At 41.7% G+C, this 13,518-nt stretch overlaps 1 protein-coding gene across 5 annotated transcripts in view; it reads left to right on the top strand.

Moving 5' to 3' along the window:
* The window catches only part of LOC120977311, a 129,111-nt gene extending 115,883 nt beyond the window's left edge, over positions 1 to 13,228 (top strand). For all 5 annotated transcript variants that reach the window (XM_040405199.1, XM_040405196.1, XM_040405197.1 and 2 more), the window contains one exon: positions 10,979 to 13,228. In XM_040405199.1, the coding sequence (XP_040261133.1) occupies positions 10,979 to 11,071 (93 nt within the window). In that variant the 3' untranslated portion in view covers positions 11,072 to 13,228. The remainder of the gene's footprint in view (positions 1 to 10,978) is intronic.
* The last annotated feature ends 290 nt before the right edge of the window (positions 13,229 to 13,518 follow it).

The following is a 13,518-nucleotide window of genomic DNA, read 5'->3' as shown; positions in this document are numbered from 1 at the left end:
AATCGACAGGGGACTATTGCATGAGCCATGCTCCCTGCATCCTTAAAGCTCCACACAGGGAACACCAAATCTTATGGGATATAAGTAAACTCCATACAAACAGCTAAATAAACAGCCTGACATTCCTGCTCTATCAGTATTGGCTCAGCTCCTGGCGGCAGGGTAGCCAAGCCCTCCTGCAGTTTTGTAGATCTCAGTCATTCCTCAGAAGTAAAACATGTCATGTTTGCTTCTAAAATAATGTCTAATGCTATGTCCAGTCTTCAGTATGGGAATGTGAGATCGTACAGCATCCCGCAAAACTGATAACTGGATAATTCATTCTGACTCCATGTCCCTTTCTCTAAGAATTCCACTATTTTTTATCTCTTTTTCCATCTCCACACCCTTGGATTGAAAGTGCTGACTGTTTTGTTTTTGTGTTGGAATGGATAACACAGCAGTCATTTTATTACATTGCACAATAAGAAATGCTAATGTTGCTTAGTGCGGCTTTTGCACTGGTAAAATTCTGAATGAATTTGTCATTGGGTGCACACCCACGCTACACATTTTAACCCTACTGAAGTGTACTTAGACATAAGCTCAGAGCAAGATCATCGCCACATTACTTAGAAGGTTGTTCACCCTTGCTTATGACTTAGGCTACTTTCACACTGGCGTTTTAGCTTTCAAGTTTGTGAGATCCGTTCAGGGCTCTCACAGGCGGTCCAAAACGTATCAGTTTTGCCCTAATGCATTCTGAATGGAAAAGGATCCGCTCAGAATGCATCAGTTGGCCTCCGATCAGTCTCCATTCCGCTTTGGAGGTGGACACCAAAACACTGTCTGCAGCGTTTTGGTGTCCGTCTGACAAAACTGAGCCAAACGGATCCGTCCTGAGACACAATGTAAGTCAATGGGGACGGATCCGTTTTCTATGACACAATAGAAAAAACTGATCCGTCCTCCATTGACTTTCAGTGGTGTTCAAGACAGATCCGTCTTGGCTATGTTAAAGATGATACAAACGGATCCGTTCTGAATGGATGCAGACGTTAGTATTATCTGAACGGATCTGTACCAAACGCGAGTGTGAAAGTAGCCTTACAGCCGGTTCAGACCTGAGCGTTTTACAGCGCGTTCCTACGCGCTGTAAAACGCTCAACGAGGAGAAACCAATGCCTCCCTATCGGCATGGTTCTCACCTGGGCGTTTTACAGCGCGTACGATCGCGCTGTAAAACGCCCGATGCCCCAAGAAGTTCAAGAGCTTCTTTGGGGCGTAGTGTCGCGCGTTCCCGTACATAGACTTCCGGGAACGCTTCTGTCCGACGCGCGATTGTAAACGCGCGTACAGAGCGTACGTTCAGTACGCTCAGGTCTGAACCCGCCGTGAATAAGTTGTTCTTATGTACTTATACAGTGTTATATCAGCACACAGGGTTTTATTATAACAAACTGCATATCTGGACCAGAGATGCCAGGGGTCAGCCTCACATTTCTACCGTCTATTCTCTTGAAATTCAGCTCGAAAAGTCCGCCTTTCTAGAATTTGATGCAGTTTTTACATAGCAAAGAGGCAGGTGACTTTAATTCTATGGGCTTTTTTTCATCACTAACCTAATCAAGGATACGCTAAGGCTGGGTTCACACGGACGAGATTTCCGCGCGGGTGCAATGCGTGAGGTGAACGCATTGCACCCGCACTGAATCCGGACCTATTCATTTCTATGGGGCTGTGCACATGAGCGGTGATTTTCACGCATCACTTGTGCGTTGCGGGAAAATCGCAGCATGCTCTATACTGTGTGTTTTTCACGCAACGCAGGCCTCATAGAAGTAAATGGGGCTGCGTGAAAATTGCAAGCAAGTGCGGATGCGGTGGACCATGTGATGAACTCAGTGACGTCACCAGAGGTCCTTTGACAGGTCCTGAAGAAAGAACAGGAGACTGGCAGCTACACGATCAATTGGAGGAGGTGAGTTAATTTTTTATTTTATTTTTTTAACCCTCAATTGACCTTCTACTAAGCATTCTGTATTAAAGAATGCTATTATTTTCCCTTATAACCATGTTATAAGGGAAAATAATTACATCTACACAACCTTGAACCCAAACCAGAACTTCAGTGAAGAAGTCAAAACTGACTGAAATTGCGTACCTACTTGCGCGGGTTTGCCGCAATGCACCCGAGATGCACCCTGAGCCAAAACGTGATACCCGTGTGAACCCAGCCTAACTTCTTTAGGTTATGTTCACAGGTGGCAGATCTAGTTGCAGAATTTTCTGCCACTGAAAATCTGTTCCATTCACCTGACTTTCAGAACCCTCTCATCTGACTGTCTGCCTCCCATGGTTTTCGATGAGATGTAGTGCTGCAGTCTACGCAGCCAGTGGTGTAAATCCATAACTGTGCCAAGAAGAGACATACTGCTTGAAGCTGCGGTGGGTGTCCCCTCATGGTTTAGCTCCATTCAATGGAGTTAGGCTGCAAGCATGTCCGCAGCCTCAAAATCCGCCATGTGAACATACCAAAGAACAGTTTCACATTACATTTTGGCAATTCCCCTCCTTTTTTCTTTTTCTTTTTTGAAGCGAAAAGATGTTGCACGTAAAAGATACCAAAAGCACTATATTTGTGGGGTTTTTATCACTTTATTTTTGGTTGGGATAAAATGCTGAATGCTGTAGGTTTAGCATTTTTCACGCATTGTTCCATAGGCTTCTCTATAGGGAAAAAAAAGTGTGACGAAAATGTCAGAATAAAACAAGCCACCACGTAGTTGTAAAAATATGTTTTTTTTGTTTTTTTAATAAGACTAAAAAAGTGTATATGAAAGAAGTCTAAGGAACTTGGCTCTGATAATAAATACAATGTATTTGCAAGTTATTCAGCATCTAAGTCTAAAATGGTGTCCAATTTGGCTATACGCTTCAGAGGTTTTTTTAAAAGTCGCAATCAAGCATGTTATAATAGTGAGGTTACTGGAGACCTGGCAGTTGGGGCCCCAATCATTCTCCAGTGGCCATCCATGTGCGATCACTCTCCATTAGGCCTCATGCACACGACCGTTGACAAAATCGTACATCATGGAGCAAATTTCAACCAAAGAAACGTTTCTCTTTATTGTGTATTAGGGTCTACTAACATTGTGTTTGCATACCTTTTTATCAGCTGCACAGAGGAGCAGAGTCGACTGTGCTATTCTATATTTGATTTTTAAACATGGGAGCCTATTGGTGATATAAGAGAATACAGTGGTATACAGTTGCAAGAAAAAGTATGAGAACCCTTTGGAATGATATGGATTTCTGCACAAATTGGTCATAAAATGTGATCTGATCTTCATCGAAGTCACAACAATAGACAATCACAGTCTGCTTAAACTAATAACACACAAAGAAATAAATGTTACCATGTTTTTATTGAACACACCATGTAAACATTCACAGTGCAGGTGGAAAAAGTATGTGAACCCCTAGACTAATGACATCTCCAAGAGCTAATTGGAGTGAGGTGTCAGCCAACTGGAGTCCAATCAATGAGATGAGATTGGAGGTGTTGGTTACAGCTGCCCTGCCTTATAAAAACACACACACCAGTTCTGGGTTTGCTTTTCACAAGAAGCATTGCCTGATGTGAATCATGCCTCAAACAAAAGAGCTCTCAGAAGACCAACGATTAGGAATTGTTGACTTGCATAAAGCTGGAAAGGGTTATAAAAGTATCTCCAAAAGCCTTGCTGTTCATCAGTCCACGGTAAGACAAATTGTCTATAAATGGAGAAAGTTCAGCACTGCTGCTACTCTCCCTAGGAGTGGCCGTCCTGTAAAGATGACTGCAAGAGCACAGCGCAGACTGCTCAATGAGGTGAAGAAGAATCCTAGAGTGTCAGCTAAAGACTTACAGAAGTCTCTGGCATATGCTAACATCCCTGTTAGCGAATCTACGATATATAAAACACTAAACAAGAATGGATTTCATGGGAGGATACCACAGAGGAAGCCACTGCTGTCCAAGAAAACATTGCTGCACGTTTACAATTTGCACAAGAGCACCTGGATGTTCCACAGCAGTACTGGCAAAATATTCTGTGGACAGATGAAACCAAAGTTGAGTTGTTTGGAAGAAACACACAACACTATGTGTGGAGAAAAAGAGGCACAGCACAACAACATCAAAACCTCATCCCAACTGTGAAGTATGGTGGTGGGGGCATCATGGTTTGGGGCTGCTTTGCTGCGTCAGGGCCTGGACGGATTGCTATCATCGAAGGAAAAATGAATTCCCAAGTTTATCAAGACATTTTGCAGGAGAACTTAAGGCCATCTGTCCACCAGCTGAAGCTCAACAGAAGATGGGTGTTGCAACAGGACAACGACCCAAAGCATAGAAGTAAATCAACAACAGAATGGCTTAAACAGAAGAACATACACCTTCTGGAGTGGCCCAGTCAGAGTCCTGACCTCAACCCCATTGAGATGCTGTGGCATGACCTCAAGAAAGCGATTCACACCAGACATCCCAAGAATATTGCTGAACTGAAACAGTTCTGTAAAGGGGAATGGTCAAGAATTACTCCTGACCAGGGTGGATTTGATTTAAATCAAACCGATTTAAATCACAATTTAAATCACTAGTCAGTAAGGCTTGATTTAAATCATAGTTTTTTACATAAAGATTCATATTTGGACAATTTTTCTGTTGTACTTAGGAAGGAGAAAATAATCATTACCTTAATAATAACAATTTAAATAGGATTTATTCAACTGAAACAATAACATTACAACATGTTCTTTGCTTAAACATCCATGTTTGTTAACTAATTTGGCTAAAGAAAATATATATATTTTAAGAAACTTAGACTGTCAGCCCAGCCTACACAAGAAAAGCTTAATAATGTCCTCTGTAGCTCACTCGTCATCTTCATCTTCTTCTTTGTTCATAATCTGGAAAAGAAAAACAAGCTTTCCTGCTTTATCGGGACCCAAACGATTTCTCAATTTAGAATGAACGAGTCCAAAGGAAGAGAATATTCTTTCAACGCCCGCAGAAGAAGCTACTGCTGTTAAAAGTGAAATCATTACTTGAACAGTCTCTAAATCCAAGTGCTTAAGTGACTTCCACCAGTTCACTGGTGTGACTTTCTTTAAAATATCTTCAGCAAACATATATTTCTTGAATGGTTCCCCCTTGGCTTTGAAGTTCATTATAGTTGGCATTACAGATGGATGATTGCTGGATACCCATGTCATAGCTAACTCCTCTTCCTCCGCACTTAAAGGGATTCTGTCACCAGGTTTGACCCCTGTCAGCTAAACATATGCTGATGTTCAGGGCGTCTTCACGATTCCTAATGTGGGCTTATAAATGTCATCTGTGGGCTTATTTAGCTAAAAAACAGCTTTTACTAACCTGTCAGTCAAACAAATAAGGTGCCCAAGGGGATGTTAATGGGTGCAAGATGCCCGCCGCACCCACCGCCGTTCGTGCCCAGCGCCGCCTTTCCGGACCTCTGCGCCGCCTCATAATCCTCTGTGCCGCCTCTCGCTCTCCCTCCCTCCCCCCTCCTTCTGCTGTAAGATCTCGCGCATACAGGGGTTGAGCGAAGTGCCGGCGCATGCGCACTTCGCTGTAAGAAGCCAAATGGAGAAGTCCACACGGGCGCATCAGGCAGATTTTTATCCACCCTGCTCCTGACCGTTGTGCACGTCTGATCTGCAACTACAGGAAACGTTTGGTTGAAGTTATTGCTGCCAAAGGAGGTTCAACCAGTTATTAAATCCAAGGGTTCACATACCTTTTCCACCTGCACTGTGAATGCTTACATGGGGTGTTCAATAAAACATGGTAACATTTAATTCTTTGTGTGTTATTAGTTTAAGCAGACTGTGATTGTCTATTGTTGTGACTTAGATGTAGATCAGATCACATTTTATGACCAATTTGTGCAGAAATACATATTATTCCAAAGGGTTCACATACTTTTTCTTGCAACTGTATGTCTGGGAAATGATAAAGGGCCTATATAAACTCTGACACTGTTTATTGGCCCTTATGTCTTTTAACCAGGGCCGCATCTAGTGATTTTAGCTCATTTGTACTTCAGGGTTAGCACGCACTACGCTCATTGTTTGTCTATGACACATTTCAGCTATACATATAATGAAAAACAGAACGCAGCGGCTGCATCACTGATCACACACCCATCGGTTACTCGGTCCATTCCCATGAGATGCATTGCATGACTTACCATTCCTCTGCAAACCGTACTCCCGTTATCCCTCTGTTGCACATAGAAAGTGAGGTCACTGGACGCCACTTAAGCAGCACTGAGTTTCTGATTCTGGTTATTTTTATTTAGTGCATTTTATTTGTATTAGTCACTGATGTTCTCTGGAGCAGAAGGAATGCTGATCTCTCCTTAAAAGTCATTGACTGGTAAATTGGAAGGGAAGACTTCATGTACTGGACTGAATGTGCTGGATCAGTGTTTAGTAAATCTAGTACTCAGCTAATAGAAGAGGGGGCCTTCATGTGCAGCCCTCCTGTTTGGCAACTTATAGCCAAATATAAAGATCTTTAAAGGCATTTACCACAGTCTTTAAGTCCCCCCACCAACCCAGCATCGGAAGAGGAAAGTATAAAAAAACGAGAAGCTCCGGATGCTGCACTGGTATTTTATAAAATGCTGTTTATTGATAAAAGAAACATTAAACATAGAGAAATGAAATAGCAATAGCTTTTCACCTGCGTACTACCGCCTTCCTCAGGTTAAAGGGATTCTCTCACTTCTGCAATGAATGTAGAGAAAGTTAATACAAGGCACTTACTAATGTATTGCGATTGTCCATATTGCTTCCTGCTTGTTTCCATGGTTACGAACACCCTGTAATCCATCAGCGGTGGCCGTCATTGCACACTATAGAAAAAAAAGCACCAGCCTATGTGTGCTCCCATGGTCCCCGCCGCCAAAGAGGCCAGCGCTTTTTCCTATAGTGTGCAAGCACAGCCCTACACTGTGTACAGAATTATTAGGCAAATGAGTATTTTGACCACATCATCCTCTTTATGCATGTTGTCTTACTCCAAGCTGTATAGGCTACTACCAATTAAGCATATTAGGTGATGTGCATCTCTGTAATGAGAAGGGGTGTGGTCTAATGACATCAACACCCTATATTAGGTGTGCATAATTATTAGGCAACTTCCTTTCCTTTGGCAAAATGGGTCAAAAGAAGGACTTGACAGGCTCAGAAAAGTCAAAAATAGTGAGATATCTTGCAGAGGGATGCAGCACTCTTAAAATTGCAAAGCTTCTGAAGCGTGATCATCGAACAATCAAGCGTTTCATTCAAAATAGTCAACAGGGTCGCAAGAAGCGTGTGGAAAAACCAAGGCGCAAAATAACTGCCCATGAACTGAGAAAAGTCAAGCGTGCAGCTGCCAAGATGCCACTTGCCACCAGTTTGGCCATATTTCAGAGCTGCAACATCACTGGAGTGCCCAAAAGCACAAGGTGTGCAATACTCACAGACATGGCCAAGGTAAGAAAGGCTGAAAGACGACCACCACTGAACAAGACACACAAGCTGAAACGTCAAGACTGGGCCAAAAAATATCTCAAGACTGATTTTTCTAAGGTTTTATGGACTGATGAAATGAGAGTGAGTCTTGATGGGCCAGAAGGATGGGCCCGTGGCTGGATTGGTAAAGGGCAGAGAGCTCCAGTCCGACTCAGACGCCAGCAGGGTGGAGGTGGAGTACTGGTTTGGGCTGGTATCATCAAAGATGAGCTTGTGGGGCCTTTTCGGGTTGAGGATGGAGTCAAGCTCAACTCCCAGTCCTACTGCCAGTTTCTGGAAGACACTTTCTTCAAGCAGTGGTACAGGAAGAAGTCTGCATCCTTCAAGAAAAACATGATTTTCATGCAGGACAATGCTCCATCACACGCGTCCAAGTACTCCACAGCGTGGCTGGCAAGAAAGGGTATAAAAGAAGAAAATCTAATGACATGGCCTCCTTGTTCACCTGATCTGAACCCCATTGAGAACCTGTGGTCCATCATCAAATGTGAGATTTACAAGGAGGGAAAACAGTACACCTCTCTGAACAGTGTCTGGGAGGCTGTGGTTGCTGCTGCACGCAATGTTGATGGTGAACAGATCAAAACACTGACAGAATCCATGGATGGCAGGCTTTTGAGTGTCCTTGCAAAGAAAGGTGGCTATATTGGTCACTGATTTGTTTTTGTTTTGTTTTTGAATGTCAGAAATGTATATTTGTGAATGTTGAGATGTTATATTGGTTTCACTGGTAAAAATAAATAATTGAAATGGGTATATATTTGTTTTTTGTTAAGTTGCCTAATAATTATGCACAGTAATAGTCACCTGCACACACAGATATCCCCCTAAAATAGCTAAAACTAAAAACTACTTCCAAAAATATTCAGCTTTGATATTAATGAGTTTTTTGGGTTCATTGAGAACATGGTTGTTGTTCAATAATAAAATTAATCCTCAAAAATACAACTTGCCTAATAATTCTGCACTCCCTGTATTTGCTGGATTGCAGGGTGGTCGTAACCATGGAAACGCGCAATGTATAATGTGATAGAAAAATGTATCCAGCCACAAATGAAAGCAACATGGCCAATCACAATGCATTAGTAAGTGCCTTGTATTAACTTTCTCTACATGATAAATGCTACTTGCTGAAGTGAGACGACCCCTTTAAGCTTAAGTTTCCTCTTCGATTTGTTCCGGCTCCTGATGGATGGTTCCGGCAGGAAGGTTCAGCGGCCTGGTCTCTCTCCGTAAAGGAGCGCTTCTGCCATTATCAGTTGTTCTCACGGTGCACAACTCGTGTTGGGGACCAATATGTTATTGTTGAAGGAGTTAGACAGTGGAGCACCCCTACATTTCTCTACCAACCCAGCAGGATCTGTAAAAAGGAAATATTCTTACTTTATGGATCCCGGGCAGTCTTCCCAACACTTCTAGTCCTCGCATGTAAACTTTCTGTGCGGAAGTGGGCCACTGCAGCCAATGACTGGCCTCAGCAGTGACAAGTCTGTAAGCAGCACATCACTGTTGGGTCACATGCCACTTGGTCACTGCTGAGGTCAGTCATTGGCTGCAGCAGCATACATGATTCCAGGGACTGGAAGTGCAGTGCAGTGAAGACAGCTCAAGACCCACAGAACCGAGCAGGTCACACTGGGTGGGGAGTTTAAAAATGAAATAAAATTGGACAACCCTTTTAAGAAAAATAGTTTTGCATACATAGGGGATGCATTTGGGATAAATTACTTGGAAGAAATTACTGTTCTGAGTTAAATTTTGGAATATAATGGAATATCTAGTGAGCCATTACTAGGATATAGGAGAAGTAAAACATTCCCCCTCATTGTAGCGTTTAAGACGCATAGATGATTATCTATGGTGGCCAGAAGGTCAGCATTTCTCATGAAACCAAGCATGGCTTATAATGATATTATCCAATCCATGAAAACCTGTGTACAATAATCTACATTTAGGTATATACTGTGATATTCTTCCTGATAAAGAACATTCTTTGGATTTTACAGCTTTTTTAAAAACTGATATTCTTGGTAAAAGTATGGAGCGCGCAAGATGAACATTGTCCAGGACCGATGTAAAAAAAAATAAAAAAAAAAATTGAGGCCTGCCCTTCAAACGGCTGATGGGTGCAGGTACCAAGACCCTCGTCCATCTGATATTGATGACCTATGCTAAGTCTAGGACAGGTTTTTTTTGGGCAAAAAATTGGAGCATTTATAGATGTGAGTTTAGAGTAGACTAGAGGCAATGGCATACATGCTGCTTATATACAGTACAGACCAAAAGTTTGGACACACCTTCTCATTCAAAGAGTTTTCTTTATTTTCATGACTATGAAGGCATCAAAACTATGAATTAACACATGTGGAATTATATACATAACAAACAAGTGTGAAACAACTGAAAATATGTCATATTCTAGGTTCTTCAAAGTAGCCACCTTTTGCTTTGATTACTGCTTTGCACACTCTTGGCATTCTCTTGATGAGCTTCAAGAGGTAGTCCCCTGAAATGGTCCTCCAACAGTCTTGAAGGAGTTCCCAGAGATGCAGAGCACTTGTTGGCCCTTTTGCCTTCCCTCTGCGGTCCAGCTCAACCCAAACCATCTCGATTGGGTTCAGGTCCGGTGACTGTGGAGGCCAGATCATCTGGCGCAGCACCCCACCACTCTTCTTCATGGTCAAATAGCCCTTACTTTCAAAGTTTTCCCAATTTTTCGGCTGACTGACTTACCTTCATTTCTTAAAACAATGATGGCCACTCGTTTTTCTTTACTTAGCTGCTTTTTTCTTGCCATAATACAAATTCTAACAGTCTATTCAGTAGGACTATCAGCTGTGTATCCACCTGACTTCTCCTCAACGCAACTGATGGTCCCAACCCCATTTATAAGGCAAGAAATCCCACTTATTAAACCTGACAGGGCACACCTGTGAAGTGAAAACCATTTCAGGGGACTACCTCTTGAAGCTCATCAAGAGAATGCCAAGAGTGTGCAAAGCAGTAATCAAAGCAAAAGGTGGCTACTTTGAAGAACCTAGAATATGACATATTTTCAGTTGTTTCACACTTGTTTGTTATGTATATAATTCCACATGTGTTCATTCATAGTTTTGATGCCTTCAGTGTGAATCTACAATTTTCATAGTCATGAAAATAAAGAAAACTCTTTGAATGAGAAGGTGTGTCCAAACTTTTGGTCTGTACTGTATATTGTAAGTTATATGGGTCTGTCCTTGTGGCACATACTATATGACTTTACTGATTTTAAACTTGTCTGGATTTGTATATTATAAATATGAATTGTTTTTTTTTTTTTCATTTATTGTGTTGCAAATGTATAAATAAAACATAAGGATATCACTAGTATATATGTACAATAATTTGTTTGTTTTGTTCTTATTTGCAGCCTATGAGCATCCTCTACAACTTGTTGTGGGGCGGCCTGATGACAGGAGGCGCACTTTTATTCGTATGGTGGAGCACAAAACAGCTGGGCTGACGCCACTGACCGGACCCATGGGATATGGAGTAGTTTCTGTCCAAACAGGCAGAATATATACTGTAAAGATTGCCGCAACAAGAACAAACTCTTACACACGTTCATATATGTGCTGGATATGTGTGTTAGGCCTCAAATTTTCATTTCACGGGATACCTGCATTTTGGAATATTTTTTATTTTAAATTTTTTTTATATTAAGGCTGAACATTTCAACCAGGGAATGTAATATAATAATCGGCGGGTCATCTAATGTTGTATCACTAGAATGCAAATGGGAGGACTGGTTATATACATATATATATATATGGGAAAGGACAAGCTTACCCACCTGACCGCACATATATCGTACATTGCTTTGACTTTGATTTCTGTTACAGGCAAGTTGCACCATCCTCACCTTTTTCAGTCCGGATTCTGCTAAATATAAAACAGATCGTAGCTGCCTGTTTCCAGAAGAAGGTGTCTGCCTCCAGGGATTGTGCTACACCAATTATTCTGCCTTTTTAGCAAGCAAATCAGCGGCGATTATTCCTCCCTTTCACACATAGGTCATGTTCTCCCAACCAGTACCAGAAGTAAAATTAGAGAATGCTGGAAATATTTTTGGCCGATCTTTGAGCAATCCGAAAAAACGGCTCCGTTCTTTTGAGAATTTCCAAACCACTAATAAAATATTTCAACATTTGAGGACAGCGGTAGACGGCTGTTAATGATTTATAGTTAAATGACAGCTCCAGGGAGATCTGTATAAAAGAAAATTTTATTATTAAGTATGGAAAAAAATGTGCTTAAATCTAATACTTTTCCTGTTCTGGGTTATCAGAGTCTGAAGTTACTATGTCCCCACAGTGGTCACGCCCCCACAACAACACTTCCTGCCACCACGTTTCGGCTACGCAGTGTTCATAGGGACATAGGACCTTATAGAAATCAATCATTATCCAGCTTTAATCTTTTTAGTACAGATAACAAATTAATCATAATAATATGAGAAAAATGTTGCTGTGGGAACACGTTCCAAGGAATAAAAGTTTCTCCACGTTTAAGGATCATTGTCATAAAAGTAAAAAAAAAAAAAAGTTTGATGTCATAGAGACATAGTTTTCTAAGGAGAGCCAATGGGAGTTGCCAGAGCACAGCAAACCCCTCATTCTAGTGGGTGTCTCCACATCTGAGCCCCTCCAATCATAACCTCCGATATATATCTGGGTTTTTTTTATGACAAATGCACAAAAGGGGCTTTTAAACAGAACTATATGTAGAATTGTAGGTTCTCCTTAAAATTTTACAAAAGTGCCTAAAGGCAGTTTTACATACCACTCTATGTATATCTGTATATGAACACCTGTCCCACTTTCATGATCACATTTCTAGGGTATCTAAACACTACAAAATTGGAACAGAGTGCAACATTTTTCTAATGACAATTTTTTGTATATAATTTTTCTGTAATTATTAATTTTGTAGGTAGTGAAAATAATGCCTTTAGTCTTGGATGGAATGACCCACAACTATGGTGCTGCCAATTCTACAACCTTAACAGGACTGGCCACTAAGGTATCAAGTCATCCGACCTGTGAATGCAGATTTTCAGGAAGCCACAGGCAGGTGTATGAAGAATGCTAGAAACTAGAGTATAAAGTGATTTAGTGTTTTATAGAACAAAAAAAATAATAATAATCACAAGAACACTGCATTATTCCTCATGACCTTATTTACAGTTTAGACTAATTTCATTTTGAAATATTACAGTGAGTTCGAGTCAGAGAACGCTCTCTCGTTGAATGAACTCCAGGGAGATAAGTTAAAATTCTTCTACAGCTATAGTAAGCACTTCTCTTCTTCCTGTGGTACGTTATAACTTTAATTCTATATTAAATGGCTACATGTACTCATACCTGTCTTCGACCACGTACACAAGATCAGTTCAATTTATTTGAAGGCCCATTTACACAGGTTGACTGAGCAGGCAATTATCAGGAGCAAATGCCTTAGTTCCCGATAATTGCCTGCTCGTCAGCAATCCTCACCACCTTGTTGTAATGGGGGATTGCTCCTGTGATCGTTTGTCCACGTATAGATTTGTTGATTGTAGCACAATCTTCTGCCCAAAACCAGTGACCCTTAGGGCTCATGCACACGGCCGTGACCATATTGTGGGTCCGCAATACACGGGCACCGGCCGTGGGCATCACGGATCGCGGACCCATTTACTTCAATGGGTCTGCAATCCACGAGATGCGGAATGGAGGCACGAAACGTAAGCACTACGGTGGGTTTACTGTACGTGCCTCCACAACGCAAAAAAGTAGTGCATGCAAGTTGAATGGGTCTGGGTCTGTCTGTGGTAGCTGCACGGATGTTGCCGTGCATTGGGGACTGCAAATTGCGGTCCCAATGCATGGAACGGCCAGCACACAGTCGTGTGCATATGCCCTTAGGTGT

This window comes from Bufo bufo, chromosome 8 (assembly GCF_905171765.1).
Source record: "Bufo bufo chromosome 8, aBufBuf1.1, whole genome shotgun sequence".
NCBI classification, from domain to species: domain Eukaryota; kingdom Metazoa; phylum Chordata; class Amphibia; order Anura; family Bufonidae; genus Bufo; species Bufo bufo.
This window is presented reverse-complemented; position numbering and strand designations above follow the sequence as displayed.